This window comes from Lampris incognitus, chromosome 9, assembly GCF_029633865.1.
Source record: "Lampris incognitus isolate fLamInc1 chromosome 9, fLamInc1.hap2, whole genome shotgun sequence".
Classification (NCBI taxonomy): Eukaryota; Metazoa; Chordata; class Actinopteri; order Lampriformes; family Lampridae; genus Lampris; species Lampris incognitus.
The window spans coordinates 57,903,703-57,928,313 of NC_079219.1; the positions used below are offsets into that span (position 1 = coordinate 57,903,703).

General features: G+C 43.8%; 1 protein-coding gene across 1 annotated transcript in view; it reads left to right on the forward strand.

The window, feature by feature from the left end:
- Positions 1-668: 668 nt before the first annotated feature.
- The window catches only part of LOC130118606 (meiotic recombination protein REC8 homolog), a 33,846-nt gene continuing 9,903 nt past the window's right edge, over positions 669-24,611 (forward strand). The window contains exons 1-9 of the mRNA XM_056287047.1: positions 669-724; positions 3,816-3,884; positions 14,251-14,393; positions 18,807-18,879; positions 18,978-19,098; positions 19,566-19,632; positions 20,629-20,696; positions 20,799-20,877; positions 24,241-24,250. Coding sequence (XP_056143022.1) covers positions 669-724; positions 3,816-3,884; positions 14,251-14,393; positions 18,807-18,879; positions 18,978-19,098; positions 19,566-19,632; positions 20,629-20,696; positions 20,799-20,877; positions 24,241-24,250 — 686 coding nt within the window. The remainder of the gene's footprint in view (positions 725-3,815; positions 3,885-14,250; positions 14,394-18,806; positions 18,880-18,977; positions 19,099-19,565; positions 19,633-20,628; positions 20,697-20,798; positions 20,878-24,240; positions 24,251-24,611) is intronic.

Below are 24,611 nucleotides of genomic sequence, written 5' to 3' on the forward strand. Positions count from 1 at the left end.
GAATACAATTGGGAGAAAAAAAAGGGGGGGGTCAAAAAATTTGAATTTGGCCTTCGGTGATCGGTCAATGGGCGCAGGGCCGGCCAGTGAGGAGTGACTCAGAGGGGTTTTCTGCTCGCCAACCAAAAACGTAAACGGGGGGCGGGGCCAGCCAGTGAGGAGCGACTCAGAGGGGTTTCTGCTCGCCAACCGAAACGTAAACGGGGGGCGGGGCCAGCCAGTGAGGAGCGACTCAGGGGTTTTCTGCTCGCCAACCAAAACGTAAACAGGGGGCGGGGCCAGCCAGTGAGGAGCGACTCAGAGGGGTTTTCTGCTCACCAACGTAAACGGGGGGCGGGGCCAGCCAGTGAGGAGCGACTCAGAGGGGTTTTCTGCTCACCAACCAAAACGTAAACGGGGGGCGGGGCCAGCGAGTCAGGAGCGACTCAGAGGGGTTTTCTGCTCACCAACCAAAACGTAAACGGGGGGCGGGGCCAGCCAGTGAGGAGCGACTCAGAGGGGTTTCTGCTCACCAACCAAAACGTAAACACGTCAAGTCAACACATGGCAACAGCGGGCCTGTCAGATCTGCTGGCGGCCCCTCCTCACTCAGCATCACTCGGTCCACCTGTCAGCCCGCGTCCAGCTTCTATTAACCTTCTCTTGTATTGTCTAAAAGATCAGCGGTCATGTTTTACTACCCCACTGTCCTGAAGCGCCACACGGGATGCTTTTCTACAATATGGTGAGTTTTGATTGAATTACATTCATTTAATTACAGTTTTGACACTAAATCACGACTCAAAACGGAGAAATGTCAAACTTTAAACTTTCACATTTCCAATGTGGGCTTCAGCCCACTGAAAACTGTAATACAACTTACGTTTTATATATATATATATATAAAACGTAATAAAACTTTCATGTGTGTGTGTGTACATATATATATAACACTTTAATGTGTGTGTGTATATATATATATATAAAACTTTCAGTTTTATTACTTTCAGTGTTATTACGTTATATATGTATATGATAGATGTAGTAGGAATTAACATGAATTCAAGTTTTGTTCCTCCTACATGTATCTTGATATTCCGCTCCTCATTTGTTGAGTACTTTTATCAACACCATTGATGGTTTCCGAAAAAAACCAGCTATAAATATATATATATAATGTAATAAAACACATAATGTTTTGTTACGTATTTATTACGTCTGTGTATTAAAACGTTTTCCTGTATCTGTATATATATATATAGCACTATTTATTACAGTTTATATATATAATGTAATAAAAAAAGAAATTAAGTCATAATATCCACAGCCGGGACTCGAACCCGTCTCTCCCGCACCGCGGGCGACTACGTGAACCAGTCGACTAAAGGGTCCAAATCGGTAGTGAGTCCATTCATCCGTGATCGTGACACACACCTCCTCCTCCTCATTCTTCTTCGTCGTCGTCAGCATACCAGCTCCCTCACGCTTCTGGGCGCACGCGCTTCCGATGGCCTCACCCCACCCCCCCACCTCTGACCCCAATGTGGCGAATTCGGGGGGGGGGCAGCCCGAGAACCGCCACAGCCGGGACGTGAACCCGGATCTCCGGCACTACGGGCGACTATGTTAACCAGTCGACTAAAGCAGTGGTTCTCAACCTTTTTGGGGTCCTGGACCCCCTGCGTATTTTTGATCTACCCTGAGGACCCCTCCACCTGATCTTGAGGGAGGGGGTTGCAATTTGATAGAAACAGTAGAAACTGCATTTTAAATTGCATTATAGCATTTATTCACTCTTTGGGGCAAAAATAAGAGCTTTCAGTTGTAACTTAGATATAGTTAACAAAACAGAATTCTTATGCAGTAACTTTCAGATATATGTAACAAAACAGAATATGTATTCAGTAACTTTCAGATATATGTAACAACACAGAATATGTATTCAGTAACTTTCAGATATATGTAACAAAACAGAATATGTATTCAGTAACTTTCAGATATATGTAACAAAACAGAATATGTATTCAGTAACTTTCAGATATATGTAACACAACAGAATTCTTATGCAGTAACTTTCAGATATATGTAACACAACAGAATATGTATTCAGTAACTTTCAGATATATGTAACAAAACAGAATATGTATTCAGTAACTTTCAGATATATGTAACAAAACAGAATATGTATTCAGTAACTTTCAGATATATGTAACAACAGAATTTCTATGCAGTAACTTTTAACAATGCAAACGGGAGCGAGATCTCTTATTAAAATACAATAAATTACACTTGTGAAACAGATGTAATTAGAGAAAAAAAGTCCTGTTACCCTTTATAGTTTAGGTAGATAAAGGTCTCGGTCACATTTGAGTAAAATAATCCTATTTCTATAAATGTCATAGGATCTTTTTTTTAAAAGATATTTTATTTTCACGGACCCCTTGCAATTACACCACTGACCACTAGGGGTCCGCGGACCCCCGGTTGAGAAACACTGGTTTACAAGAGTAAAACATGCACTGAAATGAAAGGGGGTACTCAAGTCTCGCTGGGTGAAAAAGGACATAGGCCTGGTATATAGAGATAAAAGATCAGTGCATTCTTAAGGCAAAATAAAACAAACAATAAATAAGAAATAAAAACCCAGCTGTCTCAAGTATGTGGAAGTTCACGTATGTTGAGCGTTGTTATGGCCTGTGGATAGAAACGTCTCTTTGGCCCCGTGTTTCTCAACCCAGTCCTCAAGGACCCCCTATCCTGCAGATTTTCATGGTAACCCTGCATAGGCAGCCCTGCTTATACTTACTCGACCAATCATCTCGCAGCACTTAATTATGCAAGGTGTGCAGAGTCTTACCAGACCCCAATAGCCCGAACAGTCCCGTTGATATAGGGTGAGAAGTGTCGCTCATTGTAAGGACCGATTTAGTCAACTACGGTAAATTTATACCACGGTCTGCCCACCTACTGCCACCTACTGGCCCGGTAGGCTCATATCATTACACCGTCCATAAAGTGTCTGCCCACGTCTGCGCCGTCTAGGCTCGGCTAGCAGAGCGGGGGCGGGCTAAGCTAACTGCTAGCCCATGCGGACCGGCGGTTCCGATAACACCGAGGGCTGTCTCACCTGGCGTTGACTGTGGTGTTTTTGGTGTCGTCGTGAGGAGTGGAGGGTGTCTGGCTGGGAGAGCTTGGTCTGCTTCGTCCGGTGGGCCCGGGGACCACGGGCCCCTGCCTGGAGCTGCGCCCGAGGAGGAAACGCCGAGGGCGGTCTGACAGGACGCGGAAGCGGGGTGGGCTAAGCTAACTGCTAGCCCATGCACACCGGCGGTTCCGACAGTCATCCTGGCTGGCGTTCGTTCCCCTGGACCGTCATTTCTGTTTAGTTTAGACGTATGTGTTGGTTTGGATATGTGTGTACTTGTAGTTTTTGGATGTCTTTGTGTTGTACTGCTGTGGGCTGGGGGGGAAACGGCATTTCGTTTCATTTCATGTACGCAAGTGCGTGAAGCGAAATGACAGTGTTCCTGATTCCTGATCAGAACCTTTCATGGTATTATATACACACCGGAGGCATAGCCTACATCAGACTAAATAACCTATAAAACCCAATAAATGCACAAATCTGTTAACATCTTACTGTATTTTACTTTGCTTTATTAATCTTTATTTTCTTCTCTCTGTTTTATTAAGGTTTACACTTTTCTATCTTCATTTTATCTTTTACTCCGTTACTTATTTATTCTATTTTTTATGTCACCTGTACACTTTCTGTAATGAGTTGTGCTTTTATAGAGTCTGACTGACTTCTCTGGACTGATTCTGTTGGTTTGTAGGTTAGCTGCGACGAAAGGTATCAAGATTACCCGACGGGATTACCTGAAAGTCAATGTTACGAGAACCTGGTAAGAGGTTATTTTGCCTGTTTTACATTAAAGCTGATATATTTTAACCTGTATTTACATTTTCTATAAGTGTCAGGTATCCTTTTATTGGAAATATTTCGTTGAACAGCATCATGGTGAACTACTACTTTTGGCTGCTCCCGTTAGGGGTCGCCACAGCGGATCATCCGTTTCCATTTCTTCCTGTCTTCTGCGTCTTCCTCTGTCACACCAGCCACCTGCATGTCCTCTCTCACCACATCCATAAACCTTCTCTTTGGCCTTCCTCTTCTCCTCTTCCCTGGCAGCTCCATATTCAGCATCCTTCTCCCAATATACCCAGCATCTCTCCTCCACACATGTCCGAGCCATCTCAATCTTGCCTCTCTTGCTTTGTCTCCAAACCATCCAACTTGAGCAGTCCCTCTAATATAATCGTTCCTAATCCTGTCCTTCTTTGTCACTCCCAGTGAAAATCTTAGCATCTTCAACTCTGCCGCCTCCAGCTCCACCTCCTGTCTTTTCGTCAATGCCACTGTCTCCAAACCATATAACATAGCTGGTCTCACAACCATCTTGTAAACCTTCCCTTTAACTCTTGCTGGTACCCTTCTGTCACAAACCACTCCTGACACTCTTCTCCACCCACTCTACCCTGCCTGCACTCTCTTCTTCACCTCTCCTGCACTCTCCGTTACTTTGGACAGGTGACCCCAAGTATTTAAACTCATATGCCTTTGTCACCTCCACTCCTTTCATCCTGGCCATTCCACTGTCCTCCCTCTCATTCACGCATAGGTATTCCATCTTGCTGCTACTGACTTTCATTCCTCTTCTCTCCAGTGCATACCTCCACTTCTCCAGGCTCTCCTCAACCTGCACCCTACTCTCACTACAGATCACAATGTCATCTGCGAACATCATCGTCAATGGAGACTCCTGCCTGATCTTTTCCGTCAACCTGTCCTTCACCATTGCAAACAAGATAGGGCTCAGAGCCAATCCCTGATGTAATCTCACCTTCACCTTGAACCCATATGGCATTCCAACCGCACACTTCACCATTGTCACACTTCCCTCATGCATATCCTGCACCACTCCTACATACTTCTCTGCCGCTCCCGACTTCCTCATACAATACCACACCTCCTGTCTTGGCACCCTGTCGTATGCTTTCTCTAAAGCTACAAAGACACAATGCAACTCCTGGCCTTCTCTATACTTCTCAATCAACATTCTCAAAGCAAACATCACATCTGTGGTGCTCTTTCGTGGCATGAAACCATACTGCTGCTCGCTGATCGTTACCACTTTTCTTAACCTAGCGTCTACTACTTTTTCCCATATCTCCATGCTGTGGCTGATCAACTTTATACCTCTGTAGTTGCTACAGTTCTGCATATCACCCTTATTCTTGAAAATCAGTACCAGTATGCTTCTTCTCCACTCCTCAGGCATCCTCTCACTTTCCAAGATTGTGTTAAACAATCTAGTTAAAAACCCCACTGCCATCTCTCCTACACATCTCCATACCTCCACAGGTATGTCATCAGGACCAACTGCCTTTTCACTCTTCATCCTCTTCATAGCTGCCCTCACTTCCTCTTTGCTATTCCACTGAACTTCCTGATTCACTATCCCTACATCATCCAACCTTCTCCCTCTCTCATTTTCTTCATTCATCAGCCCCTCAAAGTACTCCTTCCACCTTCTCAGCACACTCTCCTCGCTTGTCAGCACATTTCCATCTCTATCCTTGATGGCCCTAACTTGCTGCACATCCTTCGCAGCTTGGTCCCCTCTGTCTAGCCAATCGGTACAAGTCCTTTTCTCCTTCCTTAGTGTCTAACCTATCATACAACTCACCATACGCCTTTTCCTTTGCCTTTGCCGCCTCTGTCTTTGCTTTACACTGCATCTACTTGTACTCCTGTCTACTTTCTTCATCTCTCTGACTATCCCACTTCTTCTTTGCCAACCTCTTCCTCTGTATAATTTGCTGTACTTCCTCATTCCACCACCAAATCTCATTGTCATCCTTCCTCTGTCCTGATGACACACCAAGTACTTTCCTAGCTGTCTCCCTCACTATTTCTGCAGTGGCTGCCCAGCCATCCGACAACTCTTCACTACCACCCAGTGCCTGTCTTACCTCCTGCCTGAACTCCACACAACAGTCTTCCTTCTTCAACTTCCACCATTTGACCTTCGGCTCTGCCTTCACTCGCTTCCTCTTCTTGGTCTCCGAAGCCATCCTACAGACCACCATCTGATGCTGCCTAGCTACATTCTCCCCTGACACCACTTTGCAGTCTCCAATCCCTTTTAGATCGCGCCTTCTACATAAGATATAGTCCACCTGTGTGCACTTTCCTCCACTCTTGTACGTCACCCTGTGTTCCTCCCTCTTCTTGAAATATGTATTCACAACAGCCATTTCCATCCTTTTCGCAAAATCCACCACCATCTGTACTGCCACATTCCTCTCCTTGACACCATACCTACCCATCACCTCTCTTCCCTTCACCAACATGTCCTTTGAAGTCCGCTCCAATAACCATTCTCTCCTCCTTGGGTACCCTCTCCACCACGTCATCCAACTCACTCCAGAATTCTTCTTTCTCGTCCATCTCACACTCACCTTGCAGGGCATATGCGCTGATAACGTTCAGCAATACACCTTCGATTTCCAGCTTCATACTCATCACTCTTTCCGACACTCTCTTCACCTCCAACACGCTCTTGACATACTCTTCTTTCAGAATTACCACTACCCCATTTCTCCTCCCATTCGCACCACGGTAGTAGAGTTTGAACCCACCTCCGATACTCCTGGCCTTACTCCTCTTCCACTTGGTCTCTTGCACACACAGTATGCCTACCTTTCTTCTTTCCATCATATCAGCCAGCTCTCTCCCTTTACCAGTCATAGTGCCAACATTCAAAGTTCCGACTCTCACCTCCACACGCCTACCTTTCCTCCTCTCTAGCTGCCTCTGGACATGCCTCCCCCGTCTCCTTCTCCTTCGCCCAACGGTAGCATAGTTTCCACCGGCACCCTGCTGGTTAACAGTACCGGTGGCGGTCGTTGGTAACCCGGGCCTCGACCGATCCAGTATGGAAATCTTATTTATGATCCTCATATTTGATTTGGCAAATATTTTACGCTGGATGCCCTTCCTGACGCAACCCTCCCCATTTGTCCGGGCTTGGGACTGGCACTAAGAATGCACTGGCTTGTGCATCCTCAGTATCATGGTGAACATAGAAAAAATCTTGGATGCTTAGTAGTATAAGAAAATGGTGAAAAGACAAAAAAAGGTAAATAATATGCAATAATCAGATTCAGCTTCAGTCTTTATTGTCCTCTATAGAGGAAATTTGCTTTCACAGTCTGTACACAAGTAATGCTCAAAACAGGGTATAGATAAGACCAGCACAGCAACAACACAAGTTTGTTACAGTGTGTCCAGGATATTTAAGGCAGTGATAGCTGTGGGTACAAAATTCAATTCAATTCAATTCATTGTCATTAAAAACAATGTGCAGGCACATGTTAAAAATGAAATGAGGGCTGCGGCTTCGCCAAACTGCAAGAAAGACATAGACAAACATAGTATAAAATATATACAGATGAAGTCTAAAGATTTACATACTGTACATGGGTGGGATCCCTTGTCATAAGTGTTCAGCCCCTTGGCATCTATGGGTGCATCATTCATTATTAAACTGATTATGGGTATTCTCCTGTTTTTCGTCATTGTTTTCATCAATGAGAAGCGCTTTGGTTGTCTAGAAAAGTGCTATATAAATGTAATAATAATGATAATAATAATTATTATTATTATACGTTAAAAAAAGAGCACGAGTATAAATATATTTACAGACATTCAGTGGGTAGCCAGGTTCAGGTGGGTAACAGCTTGGGGAAAGAAGCTGTTTTTGCCTGGTAGTGTGGGCTCGGAGGCTCCTCTAGCGCCTCCCAGAGTGCAGGGGGGGGGAGAACAGTCCATGGTTGGGGTGGGTGGGATCTCTGTTGATGCTGAGACCGGAACTGCCGGTCTGCGTGAGCTAGCAGTTAGCTTAGCCTGCCCTATGTCTGCATCCTGTCAGACCGCCGCCGGTGTTACCGCTTCAGGCACAGCTCCAGGCAGGGCCGTGGTCCCTGGGCCCACAGGACGCAGCAGACCAAGGTCTCCCAGCTGATCCAGCGTCAGCTCTCCCAGCCATCAAATGAAGACAAACTTAGATGCAGACGTGGACAAAGACACTGCATGGACTGTACTGGGTGAGGCCGCTGTAAACGTGAATTCGTGCCGCTATCTTCCCACACCGGTACTGGGTGAGGCCACTGCAAATGTGAATTTGCGCCACCGCCATCTTCTCACACCGGAAGTGGAACTATTTATTTATTTATTGTTCAATATTGTATATTGAACTAAGCGGAACTGTTGGAGTGCATCTGGCCAGGCAACTGGATGACTTCCATTGATCTGACCAATGTGTATTTCCACGTCCCTATTCTGCCACGTCATAGGAAGTCCCTGTGTTTCGCATTGGGAGGACAGCTCTATCAATACACCTGTCTCCCATTTGGTTTCTCCCTGGCTCCGCGCATGTTCTCCAAATGTGTGGCAATGGCGCTGGAGCCACTCAATGTGAAAGGGGTGAGAATTTTTACTTATATCGATGACTGGCTGATTCTTGTCACGTCACGGCAGGAAGTGGAGGCTCATACAGCCCTTGTTATCCATCACATCATGCAGCTGGGCTTCGTTATCAATCCCACCAAGAGTGCCCTTCAGCCAAGCCAGCGGACACCCTACCTCGGTCTGTTTCTGGAGTCCACGTTATGATGGTGTGCCTGTCAGAGGCGCATATGTTAGCACTGTTGTGGCTGGCTCGACATGTTTTATCATCGGTATCCATGCCAGCAGTGAGTGTCATGGCTCTCCTCGGGATGATGTCAGCAGCTCACCCAGTGGTGCACCTGGGGCTGCTGCACATGAGGAACCTGCAGTGTTGGTTCCTACAGCTGTGACTGAAGCTAATCTGTGACAAACAGTGTGAGTTCCATGTTCCTGCACTGGCATGTAGAGATGTGAGATTTTGGGACTCACCTGTCCATCTTTGCAGGGGAATTCGGCTGGGGTGCGTCCCCTACTATGTTCACGTCATTACAGATGCCTCCCTGACTGGCTGGGGAGAGACCCTTGGCTAGGCCTGCGTGGGGGGGCATGTGTTCCGGCGCCCCTCGCTACATAAATCTGTTGGAGCTCACAGCAGTTAAGAAGGTGCTTCACCACTTCGCTCCTCATGAGAGGAAAGTATGTCAAGGTGAGGTCTGACTACACCACAGTGGTGGCGTACTTGAACAGATGTCCATTCTGATGTTGGCAGTTCGCCATCTTCGCTCCTTAAAAGCCCGCCATGTTCTGGGGTCTCTCAATGTTGGAGCAGACAGGATGACTCGAGGGAGGCCGCTCCAGGCGGAATAGAACAATTAACAGTGTCTAGCATTTTAGGTCCTAGGAAAGGCCAGAGGTCTTTAAAAAGTTTTGCTGGTAAGGGGTCAAGTAGGCAGGTAGTTGGTTTAGAAGCTGACACGAGCTTAGTCAAAGTATCAAGAGAGATGGTCTCAAAAGCTGTAATAACAGGGACTATCAGTGATTCATTGTATAAATGTGAATTTGGTAAGACATAGCAAAATGTTTATTTAAATGGAAACGGTTGTGCATTGAAGACCCTGTTGTGTTACGCAGGCGTTGCAACTATGGCTGCTGAGAAGGCTATGCTTTACATTCTTTTAAAAGAATATTCAGAGCCAGATGAAATCAGTTTAAATATTTGTTTAATGCTATAAAATACATCAAACATGTCTTCTAATGTCTTCAATTGTTGCATACACCAAGCTACAGTGGATGCATTTGTAAAGGACTTCAGTTGGATCCATTGTGCGCACTGACTTTTTAATATGGCGGGGTTTCTAAACACGTCGCTCCTGATTGGGAAACACCTGACACACCCACTAAATAAGAGAAAATGTACCCCAAAGCCCGTGGCACGCTGTTTTGAGGAAACATGTCGTTCAACCCGGAAATTAGCAAAACAGTACACACCATTTTCAGATTGAACATGCCCCTGGTGTAGGAGGAAAGTGTTAAGGAGGCCTGCCACAGCATCCTCTGTCTTTTCTTTTGGTCTTATAAACGTACTGGTAGGAATCTAGCTGTGGGCTAACAACTAGGAGGAATGCGTTCAGTAGCAGTTTCTCGGAAGTATTTTGCAATAATGGTGGTGAGTACTACTGGTCTATTGTGATTCAGTTCAGAGGGGTGGGGTTTCTTGGGGACAGGAATGTTGGTAGATGTTTTCCAGAGGGCGGGGATGGTTGCAGTCTGGAGCGCTCACTAAAGTTAGAATGGAGAAGGGGGAGAGCTACAAGGCATAGCCCTTGAGCAGGCTTTCTGTGATCCCATCTGGGCCGAGGGGCCTTGCCAGCTTTACACCTCATGAGCTGATGATAGACGCCCACTTCTGTGAAAGGGACAGAGTGTGACTGATCAGGGGTGGGTTGGCTCCCAAGCAATCTCTCACACTCAGCAGGGCAGTTGAGAATGTCAAACCTGGCCTAGAAGTGTTCAGATCTCTAGTGAATGAGGTGAGGTCAGTGGTTGTAGGAGTGCTGGTTTTTGAGGTGGACCCGGTGAGTGTTCTCACCTTCTGGTATTCATGCTGCTAAAAGTCCTGTTCTACAAACCCCAATTCCAATGAAGTTGGGACGTTGTGTAAAATATGAATAAAAACAGAATACAATGATTTGCAAATCATTTTCGACCTATATTCAACTGAATACACTACAAAGACAAGATATTTAATGTTCAAACTGATAAACTTTATTGTTTTTTGCAAATATTCACTCATTTTGAATTTGATGCCTGCAACACCTTCCAAAGAAGCTGGGACAGGGGCAACAAAAGACTGGGAAAGTTGCGGAATGCCCAAAAAACACCTGTTTGGAACATTCCACAGGTGAACAGGTTAATCTGAAACAGGTGAGTGTCATGATTGGGTATAAAAGGAGCATCCCCAAAAGGTTAATTCACAAGCAAGGATGGGGCGAGGTTCACCACTCTGTGAACAACTGCGTGAGCAAATAGTCCAACAGTTTAAGAACAATGTTTCTCAATGTACAATTAATTACAAGGAATTTGGAGATTTCATCATCTGCAGTCCATAATATCATCAAAAGATTCAGAGAATCCAGAGAAATCTCTGCATGTAAGCAGCAAGGCCGAAAACCAGCATTGAATGCCCGTGACCTTCGATCCCTCAGGCGGCACTGCATTAAAAACCGACGTCATTCTGTAAAGGATATTGCCACGTGGGCTCAGGAACACTTCGGAAAACCATTGTCGGTTAAGACAGTTCATCACTACATCTACAAGTGCAAGTTAAAACTACCATGCAAAGCGAAAGCCATATATCAACAACACCCAGAAACGCCGCCGGCTTCTCTGGGCCCGAGCTCATCTGAGATGGACTGACGCAAAGTGGACAAGTGTGCTGTGGTCTGACGAGTCCACATTTCAAATTGTTTTTGGAAATCATGGACATCGTGTCCTCTGGGCTAAAGAAGAAAAGGACCATCCAGATTGTTCTCAGCGCAAAGTTCAAAAGCCAGCATCTGTGATGGTATTGGGGTGTGTTAGTGCCCATGGCATCATGGGTAACTTGCACATCTGTGAAGGCACCGTTAATGCTGAAAAGTACGTACAGGGTTTGGAGCAACATATGCTGCCATCCAAGCGACGTCTTTTTCAGGGACGTCCCTGCTTATTTCAGCAAGACAATGCCAAGCCACAGTCTGCACGTGTTACAACAGCGTGGCTTCGTAGTAAAAGAGTGCGGGTACTAGACTGGCCCACCTGCAGTCCACACCTGTCTCCCATTGAAAATGTGTGGCGCATTATGAAGCGCAAAATATGACAACAGAGACCCCGGCCTGTTGAGCAACTGAAGTCATACATGAAGCAAGAATGGGAAAGAATTCCACCAACAAAGCTTCAACAATTAGTGTCCTCATTTCCCAAACGCTTATTGAGTGTTGTTAAAAGGAAAGGTGACGTAACACAGTGGTAACCATGCCCCTGTCCCAGCTTTTTTCGGAACATGTTGCAGGCATCCAATTCAAAATGAGTGAATATTTGCAAAAAAAACCCCAAAAACAATAAAGTTTATCAGTTTGAACATTAAATATCTTGTCTTCGTAGTGTATTCAATTGAATATAGGCAGAAAAGGATTTCCAAGTCATTGTATTGTTTCTATTTACGTTTTACACAACGTCCCAACTTCATTGGAATTGGGGTTTGTAATTTGTCCTTATATGCGAGTTTTGCTTTCTTGATTTCATTTTTCACAGAGCGGTTAGTGGCTCCAAGGGAAAGACAGTCCTTTCGATGGAGTGCTTGCTGTTTCTCTTTTTCTTTTTTCTTTTTTACCCCCCCCCCTTTTCTCCCAATTGTATGCGGCCAATTACCCCACTCTTCTGAGCCATACCGGTTGCTGCTCCACCCCCTCTGCTGATCCAGGGAGGGCTGCAGACTTCCACGTCTCCTCCGATACATGTGGAGTCGCCAGCCGCTTCTTTTCACCTGACAGGGAGCAGTTTCGCCAGGGGGATGTAGCACGTGGGAGGATCACGCTATTCCCCCCAGTTCCTCCTCCCCCCTGAACAGGCGCCCCGACTGACCAGAGGAGGCGCTAGTGCAGCGACCAGGACACTTACCCACTTTCGGCTTCCCACCTGCAGACACAGCCAATTGTGTCTGGAGGGACGCCCAACCAAGCCGGAGGTAACACAGGGGTTAGAACCACCGATCCCCGTGTTGGTAGGCAATGGAGTAGACTGCTACGCCTCCCGGACATCCCCCTGTTTTTCCCTAAGCTTAGATTTAATTTAGGGGTCATCCGTGGTCTGGCGTCAGGGTATTTTTTAACAGTTTTGGTTGAGACGGTAGTCGCCATCCAAAACTGTAATCCGTGATTATATCAACTTTCACATTCAGATTGCTGTTAAAAATACTCCAGTCAGTGCACGTGAGGGACCCTGTTTCTGTGCAGTTGTATCTTCGACCACTGGTTAATGCTGTAGGTGAGTGATTTATGGGGTTTCAGTACTTGTGTGTATTGCAGAAGCAGGAAGATAATCTTATGATCCGCAGAGCCAAGCTGCACGTGAGCTGTGTAAGCATTGTGTATGTTCCTACAACAAGTACAAAAGATTTTCTTTCCTCGTATGGATATAGAAATACTGTTTAAAGGACTGGAGAAAATTTTCCTAGCATAGCATACATGGGTGCTCTGGGCTGCTATCAGCTGCGGTTTTGCTGCTTACGCCAGGTGGGATGTACACACAGCTGATGACCACAGTGGGAAATTCCCATGGGAGGTAGTAGGAGTGAAGTTTTAGGGTCAGCATTTCTATGTGCAGTGTTAAGACCCTATCATGGATTTTGATGTTGTTGTACCATCGGTTATAGACCCCACCGCCACTCTCCTTAGCAGATGACCTTTTCCTTTCCACCCTGATGATCATGAAGTTATCCAGACTAACCTGTTCGTCAAGAACAGTCTGTCTATCTATCTATCTATCTATCTATCTATCTATCTATCTATCTATCTATCTATCTATCAAGCCATCCATCCATCCATCCATCTCGTTTTGAGATCAGTCAAATGAGGCTGAAGTGTAGCCTATAGCACCGTAGCATTTTTCATTTAATTTTTTTTGTAAGGACATGAAATACAGATAAGGCTTATTCATAAAAATAGTGAAGATTGTTGGGGTTTACATAAATATGGATTTGTTAATGGAATATTTGCCAAGAATAATCAAGCAGTTTATATTTTGATTGTCTATAATCAGACTCATCACTTTCAGTGATAGAGTCACTGCAGTGGCTGCCCCTGATCTCTGGAACAATCTACCAGTACACACAAGATCTGCTCAGACCCTAGAGACTTTTACATTTTTGTTAAAGACCTACCTCTTCTCATTGGCATTCAATTCAAGTTGAGCTTGACACCATGATTTTATTGTGCAAATATACTTTTACTCTTGTTTTAGTGTTTATATTTTCTTTTCTTTATTATGTTTTCTTTACATATATTTTATATTCATATGTGTCACTTATTTTATATTGTATTTTAAGCCTGTGCAGCACTTTGGTTCAACTGTGGTTGTTTTAAATGTGCTATATAAATAAACTTGACTTTCACGCAGGTCAGGTGTCAGGACAGTATTGTTCTTCAATGACCCCACTCCATTAAAAGCTGAGTCTGAATGCAAGAAAGTCCTGTTTAAGGTTCAACTTGTTTACACAGTGACGACATTATGGAGTATGTGCTGGTGCGGGTCCCATCGCCTTGGCCAGGCCAGCCCCGACCTCGATTTTCCCTCTACCTCTCCTCCCAGCTCCAGTACGGGGTTATCATTGTCTACCATCATCAGTGTGTCATTCTACTAGGTAAGGAAATACACTATAAGATCAAGTTTTATTTGAACCCAAAATTTATTTTTGCATACTAGGAACATATTGGTGGGATGCTCACTAAAAAAATACAATAACATAAACATATTGTAATGTACAAAAAATAGGATTAAACATCTATGAGAGAATTTCTGTGTACCCAGGTTCTGTGTACCCAGTACTATTGCTACTTTTGGCTGCTCCCGTTAGGGGTCACCACAGCGGATCTTCTGTTTCCATCTCTTCCTGTCCTCTACATCTTCCTGTCACACCAGCCACCTGCAAGTCCTCCCTCACCACATCCATAAACCTCTTTGGCCTTCCTCTTTCCCTCTTGCCTGGAAGCTCCATATTCAGCATCCTTCTCCCAATATACCCAGCATCTTTCCTCCACACATGTCCAAACCATCTCAATCTTGCCTCTCTTGCTTTGTCTCCAAACCGTCCAACCTGAGCTGTCCCTCTAATATACTCGTTCCTAATCCTGTCCTTCGTCATCACTCCCAATGAAAATTTTAATATCCTCAACTCTGACACCTCCAGCTTTGCCGCCTGTCTTTTCGTCAGTACCACCATCTCCAAACCATATAACATAACTGGTCTCACAACTATCTTGTAAATGTAGTATAGCCCCATAAATTATAATTCGTGTGGGATGAAGTATACACACACACGCACACACACACACACACACACACCACGCACACACACACATATATGTAAAACTTTGTTAAAAGAAACACTCAACAGTTGGGAAAGTGCTTAACAAATAAGGAGCAAATTAATCCAGTTATTCAAGTCAATTCTTTATAAGACGGTCTCATGAAGAATTTACTTGAATCACTGAATTAAATAATTATATATATATATAATCCAGTGAGTCAAGTAAATTCTTTATGAGACAATACAAGCCTGTTTCATGCCATAAATAAGCAATCATCAGCTGCCAATAAAGCTACTAGCTTAGTTTTCCGTTGTGCAGCGAAACAAACATTTTAGCTGTAGAACTGGTCAATGGAGCACGAGATCTGGGCGTGCACATTACGTGATCAGCGTCACGTTTTTGAACCGAAATACCACAGAACGACTGGTCATTCCCACTAGTCGTCAAGGATGCCAACGTTGTTCCGGATCATTATTGGGTGTGCTTTACTTTTCCTGTGTTTTTCGTGTTTTCATGTGTTTTTCATGTGTGTACACATCCAATTGTATTTAAAATCACTTATTGTAGGACTTTGTCTTTTCTTTAATGCATATTCTGTTCATTCTCATTGTAGGTTTAAATATATGTGCAATATTCTAGCTCTAGTGTTTTTTTTAGTTTTGTTTTTTCAGTAAGAGTTTATACTTAGTTTTCCTGGGAGATAGTTACACACAATAGGGGGTGTTTTGTTATTCCAGTTGGAGGCACCGCTTCATTTAGTCAGTAATAGGTTCTTATAAAATAACACCATCTGCCACACTTAAGAATTTAGGCTCCTAGAGACACAATACTAAAAACACTATAAATAGTGCCTAAGAAAGGGTTACATAAACCTTCCCTTTAACATTTGCCTTCTGTCGCAAATCACTTGACACTCTTCTCCGCCCACTCCACCCTGCCTGCACTCTCATCTTCACCTTTCTTCCACACTCTCCGTTACTTTCAACAGTTGACCCCAAGTATTTAATCTCATATGCCTTTGTCACCTCTACTCCTTGCAGCCTCACCATTCCGCTGTCCTCCCTGTTGTTCATGCATATGTATTCTGTCTTGCTCCTATTGACTTTCATTCTTCTCTCCAGTGCATACCTGCACCTCTCCAGGCTCCCCTCAACCTGCTCGCTACTCTCACTACAGATCACAATGTCATCCGTGAACATCATAGTCCACGGAGACTCCTGCCTGATCTCGTCCATCAACCTGTTCATCACCATTTCAAAAAAGAAAGGGTTCAGAGCTGATCCTTGATGTAATCTCACCTTCACCTTGAACCCATCTGTCATTCCAACCGCACACCTCACCACTGTCATACTGCCCTCATACATATTCTGCACCACTCCTACATACTTCTCTGCCACTCCCAACTTCCTCATACAATACCACACCTCCTGTCTCGGCACCTTGTCATATGCTTTCTCTGAATCCACAAGACACAATGTAACTCCTTCTGACTTTCTCTATACTTCTCCATCAACATTCTCAAAGGAAACATCACATCTGTGATGCTCGCTAATCGTCACCTCTCCTCTTAACCTAGCTTCTATTACTTTTTCCTATATCTTCATACTGTGGCTGAGCAACTTTATACCTCTGTAGTTGCTACAGTTCTGCACATCACCCTTATTCTTGAAAATCGGTACCAGTATGCTTCTTCTCCACTCATCAGGCATCCTCTCATTTTCCAAGCTTATGTTAAATAATCTAGTTAAAAACTCCACTGCCATCTCTCCTAAACACCTCTGTGTCTTCACAGGTATGTCATCTGGACCAACCACCTTTCCACTCTTCATCCTCTACATAGCTGCACTCACTTCCTGTTTGCTAATCCACCTTACTTCCTGATTCACTATCCCCACATCATCCAACCTTCTCTCGCTCTTATTTTCTTCATTCATCAGCCCCTCAAAGTACTCCTTCCACCTTCTCAACACACTCCTCACTTGTCAGCACATTTCCATCTCTATTCTTGATCGCCCTAACTTGCTGCACATCCTTCGCAGCTTGGTCCCCTCTGTTTAGCCAATCGGTACAAGTCCTTTTCTCCTTCCTTAGTGTCTAACCTCTTGTGCAACTCACCATACACCTTTTCCTTTGCCACCTCTCTCTTCGCTTTACGCTGCATCTCCTTGTACTCCTGTTTACTTTCTTAATTTCTCTGACTATCTCGCTTCTTCTTTGCCAACCTCTCCCTCTGTATACTTTGATGTACTTCCTCATTACACCACCAAGTCTCCTTGTCATCCTTCCTCTGTCCAGATGACACCCCAAGTACCTTCCTAGCTGTCTCCCTCATTATTATTGCAATGCTTACCCAGCTATCTGGCAACTCTTCACTACCACCCAGTGCCTATCTTAACTCTTCCCTGAACTCCACACAACAGTCTTCCATCTTCAACTTCCAGTATTTGATCCTGGGCTCTGCCTTCACTCTCTTCCTCTTCTTGGTCTCCAAAGTCATCCTACAGACCACCATCCGATGCTACCTAGCTATGTTCTCCCCTGTCACCACCTTGCAGTCTCCAATCCCTTTCAGATTGTACCTCCTACATAAGATATAGTCCACCTGTGTGCACTTTTCCTCGACTCTTATATGTCACCCTATGTTCCTCCCTCTTCTTGAAATATGTATTCACCACAGCCATTTCCATCCTTTTCGCAAAATCCACCACCATCTGTCCTTCGACATTCCTCTTCTTGACACCATACCTATCCATTACCTCCTCATCACACCTGTTCCCTTCACCAACATGCCGATTGAAGTCCGCTCCAATCACCACGCTCTCCTCATTTGGTACACTCTTCACTTCATCCAACTCACTCCAGGATTATTTTTTCTCTTCCAGCTCACACCCAACTTGCAGGGCATAGGCACTGACAACATTCATCATCATACCTTCGATTTCCAACTTCATACTCATCACTCTTTCCGATACGCTCTTCACCTCCAACACACTCTTGACATACTCTCCTTCTTTCAGAATTACCCCTACCCCATTTCTCCTCCCATTCGAACCGTGGTAGAAGAGTTTGAACCCTCCTCTGATGCTCCTGGCCTTACTCCCCTTCCACATGATCTCTTGCACACGGTATACCTACCTTTCTTTTCTCCATCATATCATCCAGCTCTCTCCCTTTACCAGTCATAGTGCCAGCATTCAAAGTTCCGACTCTGACCTTCACGCTCCTACCCTTCCTCTGCTCCCACTGTCTCTGCACATGCCTTCCCTCTCCCCTTCTCCTTTGCCCAACAGTAGCATATTTTCCACCGGCACCCTGATGGCCAACAGTACCGGTGGCAGTCATTGGTAACCTGGGCCTCGACCGATCCAGTTTGGAAATCTGATTCATGAGCCGCATATTTGATTTGGCAAAGATTTCACACTGGCTGCCCTTCCTGGCACAAACCTCCCTGTTTATCTGGGCTTGGGATCGGCACTAAGAATGCACTGTCTTGTGCATCCTCAGTGGCTGGTTTTTCTGTGTACCCAGTAACATCACAATATCTATTTTGGCAAGTAAGCAAGGAATTGGGGAATAATTTTTGGGCAGAGGGTGCAAAAAAACAAAACAATCCCAAAACATCTCAGATAGGTAAAATATGCATACAGCGGGTCTCGGTATCAGCAAGGTGTGGAAATAAACAGCAAGACATGTATATTGTAATCTGAGAGAGGTCTGGATGTGACATTCACTTTATCTGCTTCCAGAGGAGACCCAGTCCATTCTGGACCGGCTGTCCAAGTTCAGGAACACCGAGATCAACATGGAGAGTCAAGAAGGGTGACCCTGGTTGCACATTCATTTACGCATTTTGTTGTAATTACAGGTGCATATCGGATGATTATGAACCCCTTATCATGTGTCCCAACCCCTTTCAGCAAAGTTTTAACCATTCCCGATGCCTTGTCTCGCCTGGAAGAGACGGAGAGGGCCCTGGATCCCTTCTTTGGAGTGATGGACTTCAGCGAGCCCATATCCAGTCCAAGTAGACTGATACAGGTATCTATGTGAAAGCAGAAAGATGACCAAGAAATTCAACCAATGAAAGTGTACCTTTGTTCATGTGATGTGATTACAGTGTCCGTTTACACATCTGGATGCATTTCTGCTATGCATTCTGACATCTGTGGACTTTATAATTGAAATAGCTAGTGATGCTAAACCTGCATATCTGTATTCTGTGGATGAAATGGTGCCTAATTTTCACATGCAGTCTGCATAAATCCAGTAAATCTAACAAATGAAGGCAAAGTGTCTTCATTTCCAATACGTTTTGTTAACCTTAACTTGTTTAACTGTGCTAACAACCTGTTGGATTACCTGAAATACCCGGTATTTAATCTGTTCTCACAAGTCATGTTCATCCATAGGGATAATGAAATTTTCCTTTTGTCTTTACTAGTCTAAATACAACCAGAGGTAATTCAGATATATATAATGTAAGCCTGTGCCCTGTCATCTCTTAGATGGGCCAGGAGTATATAAGAGGAGAATCTCCAGAGCACCCAGTGGTTGCCGTCCCACGAGAGGATAGTAAGCACTGGTCTCCTACCTTATTACCATTGTTAATGGTTTGAATTGGATTGGGCGGGTGTCAAGGATGCATCTTGTCATTAGGGGTCCAAGCAGCGATAGCTGCGGGAACCTTATTGTTTTTCTAAGGATTATTATTATTATTGTTGTTGTTTTTTCCGCAGGACGCCACAATAAGTGCATTTACATTTTGGGTCATATCTCAGGCTCTGTATGGAACTTTTGAGAAATGTCTTTTTTCTTCTAATTCCTTGGAAGCTCCCGAATCTAACGCGTCCATTCGCGCCAATTTCCACCTGCCAAATCTCCTGCCATTTTCAAAAAACCGGAAGTGCAAGTAAAATGAACTAGTCTGAGGCTGTTCATCTGATTCACATGAAATTTGATATGTGTCATCTCCAGACAATGCTGATAAGAAGTCTGTCTTGGGAGAGAGCTCCCTCCTCTGTTGCTCTCTCTGAGGTTTCTTCCTATTTTTTCTCCCTGTTAAAGGTTTTTTTTAGGGCGTTGTTCCTTATCCAATGAGAGGGTCTAAGGACAGGATGTTGTGTTGCTGTAAAGCCCACTGAGGCAAATTTGTAATTTGTGATATTGGCCTATACAAATAAAATTGACTTGACTTGACTATTCTCATGCTCTGATGAAGGCCTGTAGCAGTAGGCCGAAACGTTAGCATGTTTTGCTGACCAAAATAAATTGGCGAAAATGAGACACTGTCCCTGTCCTTTTTCAAATTGGTGAATGCTACCCTACATCCTTGGATGTGGTTTTTGAAGTATATGTTTTTTGGGTTTAGCACCACAGTAAGAGTTTCTTTTTGGGAAGCCGCATCCAACTCTTCCATTCCAGGAGTAAAAATTACCAACAGAACTTGAAGGCTTGAAGAAATAAAAAGTTGTTTGTAGGAGCCTCCCTCACATGTGTCTTGCTCGTTACATGCTTAACTGGAAGTCCATCTTGTAATTTCTGTGTCCTCCCCACTCCCTTCCTTTGCAGTAATGACTATCTTTTCAAAGGCAATCACCCTAACCGATAGAGAGCCTGACACAATACCTACTGCAGAGGTATGACTGTCAAATATGATCCACACGTACCCAAATGTGCAGGCGTATACACACACACACACACACATCCCACACTGTTAACTTATTTCTCGCTGCTGACAGTTCGAGGGGGTGGACCTTGCTGATCACGATATGGACATGGTTGACTTCCTGTTGGCTCAGAGTGATCAATTTGCAGACGGTGAGTGACAGAGCCTAAGTCCTCCTCCACCCTCCCTAACCCAAGCTAGAGAGATCTTCAACGGTATCTATTCCAGTGCTGTACATTTTCTGAGCTATCCATTTCCTCACTCTTGAATTTTTTATTCGGAATGGTAGATATGCAAAGGGGGAGAGAAAGCGTGCCAGAGAGAGATGGTGAGAGAGAGATGGAAAGGGCAGTTGAGAAGGGAGAAAGCACCCTGGAGAGAGAGCTCACAGGATCAAAAATTGAGTAAGTTGCCAAGATGCTTGTGGACACATCACCACAAACAAACCACACAGAAAGACCACAAACATCATGAAACAAATCAATCAATCAATCAATCAGACTTTATTTGTGTAGCAGTTTTCATACAAACAAATGTAACACAAAGTGCTTCACACAATAAAACAATAACCCCCCCCCCACAAAAAAAGTGCAGACAAATTTTATAAAAGTACAGACAAGTTTAAAACTGAGTTAGTAAAATAAATAAAAGTGCCATAAACACTGATTAATTAAAAGTAACAACAATCAGAGCAGAATATATAAAAATAACAAAATATATAAAACACACTCACACACACACTAAGAACTTAGATGTAGGCTGTTTTAAAAAGTAAGGTTTTTAACCTGCTTTTAAATGTGTCCAGTGTGGGGGCCTCTCTCAGGTCCTCAGGCAGGGTGTTTCATCTACTTGGGGTGTAAATAGAAGATGCAGCTTCGCCTACTCTAGACCTAGCACGAGGGATGGTTAAAAGACCACTGCCATTGGACCTTAGAGTCCTTGCTGGTTTGTAAGTAATTAACATGTCTTTTATATAGTGTGGTGCAAGGTCATTCAGTGCTTTGTATGCAATTAACAGAATTTTAAAATCAGTTCTAGTTTTGACAGGGAGCCAATGCATAGATCCAAGAACAGGTGTAATGTGCTCATACTCTTTAGTTCAGATGAAAACACGTGCGCCACATTTTGAATTAACTAGTTGGCGCACAACTGATTTTGGGAGGCCGGTAAATAGTCCATTACAGTAGTCCAAGTCTACTTTTTATAAATGCATGGATTAATTTCTCAGTCTGATTTGATAGAAAGCCCCTTAGTTTTAAAAAGTTTGTAAGATGGTAAAAGGCTGATTTTGTGAGATGATTGATGTGGCTCTTAAAATTTAGATCACTGTTTATGATTACACCAAGATTTCTAGCTTCACTTATGCACTCCAGAGACAGAGAGCTGAGATGAGCTGCAATTCTCTGTCTCTGAGTCTGCACAAAAATAAGTATTTCTGTCTTGTCTTTGTTCAGTTGTAAAAAGTTATCTGACATCCATAGATTAATATCGTCAATACACTGAATTAGGGATGTATGGGATCTAGGTCATCCGGAGATAGGGATATGTATAGTTGTGAATCATCTGCATAATTATGGTAATTTATTTTGTGTTTCTGTATAACAAGTGTGAGTGGGAACCTACAGAGATTGAATAGTAATGGTCCAAGAATCGAACCTTGGGGTACCCCACACATTATATCCACTTTGTCTGAGGAAAAGTCTCCAATAGACACAAAGAACTGCCTGTCTTGTAGGTATGTTCTAAACCAGCTGAGAACCAGGCCAGAAAGGCTGACCCATTTTCTAATCTCTCTAGCAAAATATAATGATCAACAGTGTCGAAGGCAGCACTGAGATCCAGGAGCACAAGAACAGAGAATTTATTAGAATGTGTGTTCATATGCGGATTGTTCACAACTTTGATAAGTGCTGTTTCTGTGCTATGGTGAGATCAAAGACCTGACTGATAAATGGCTAGGAGATTGTTAGATATTAAATAGTTATTAAGTTGAGAATAAACATTTTTTTCAAGTATTTTGCTGAGGAATGGTAAGTTGGAGATGGGCCAGTAGTTGGCAATAGCTGTTGCATCAAGATTGCTCTTCAAAAGTGGTTTAATGACAGCTGTCTTAAGTGCTGCAGGAAATATACCTGCCTGAAAAGAGTAGTTGATAATTTCTAAAACATCAGGTGCTAAGCAGTTAAAAACATTTTTAAAAAATGTGGTAGGATGACTTCCGGTTGAGCAGCAAATGGAGTAGCCGCTACTTTTTAGGGCTCCGGCAGAATCCTTGCTAATTCCATATTTTAACGACATCGTCATTTTAAATATACAAAACACTCAACTCTGTTATTAATAAATCAAAGTATAGCTGAAGATCAGTAAAACCAACGCGGGTGGCGTCTAATCTTTGAAAATATAAATACGACGGTCCGGTCAACGCAAGGCCCAACAATCCACCGGTGAAGAGTTCTGGTAACCTCGGTCAAGCTTCACCCACCCGCGGTAAGTCCGACCATGGACACCGCATCGATCAAAGCTGATATCCTCTCCTCATTAAGAAAAGATATATCCTCTATAATAAGAGAAGAGCTGAAGAGGGCTTTAGCGGATGATTTCGAAGGATTGAAAAACGAAATTAAGGCAGTGGAAACTGAAATTACTAACACTACAACCACAACCCATGCAGAAATAGACCAGGTTAAAGGTAATATAAAAGCAGTGGAGGAAGGACCGTGAAAATGGTCAGACGAAGTAGTGTCGGTACAAATCACCGTAACAAACCTCAGGAAGCAGGTCGAAGACTTAAAAGAAAAATGTGAGGACATGGAAGGCAGGATGAGGAGAAGGAACATTCGGATCATGGGGGGGTCCCTGAGCAACCAGGATCAAGCTCTCCCGCGGCAGTCTCCAAACTTCTTAAGGAAGTGGTCCAGATGGACAGAGACGTACAGATCGAGCGCTCACACTGAAGTCTGACACAGAGGAAACCGGGAGACAAGCCGCGTGTGGTCGTTGCAAAATGACACCATGACAGGGACGCCGTGGACATCCTGAGGAAGGCCCGGGACCGTGGTGGCCAACTCAACTACAACAGCAATCCAATCGCCATATCCACAGGATACATTTACTTATCTGTAATTTTTCTTTATATTTACCTTGTCGATGACTATTTCCCAGCTTCACAATAAGCTTTAAATATATATATATATATATATATATATATATATATATATGACATATATAATTACTTTGATAACAGAGACATGAGGTTAAGGTGTCGTTATCTTTGCTAGGTTGTATTCGTAAGTTCTGCAGGAACCTGAGTGCTAACTGATGACACTGGTTGGTATGCTTGGTTTTATATCCAAGCAAATGCGAACATTTTTGAAGACTGTTCGCACAGCTGCATGTTCAGACCTGCAGCTCGGGACCCTGTCCCAAAAGAGTGATCAGACGCTAATGCTGGTTGAGTCCATGGTTTATCTTGCTTTATGTTCAGTTCTATTTGCACAGATCCCACTGTTCCCCAGGGATCCTGCCGTAAGAATAAGAGCAACAGGGAAACTGACTTTTCCTTTCAAATGCTTTTTGTTAATGTTAAAACATTATGGTGATCATACTGCTGTACTTAGTATTAATAATTATTTCACACACTATTTCATAATTTTATGTGTATATCCATTTATACATGTATTGTACTTTTATATATTTTCTTTTGTTACGATACCCCACTTTCCCCACATTATGTACCCTCACCTACCACAGGTACTTTCTTATACCTACCTACCTGCGCTCATACAATCACACACATCGATACTATGCCCCACTTCCATCTCTCTCCTCCGCACTTGTCTTCCCTTCCCACCACATTACTCAAGGGCAAAACTAATACTCTACATAA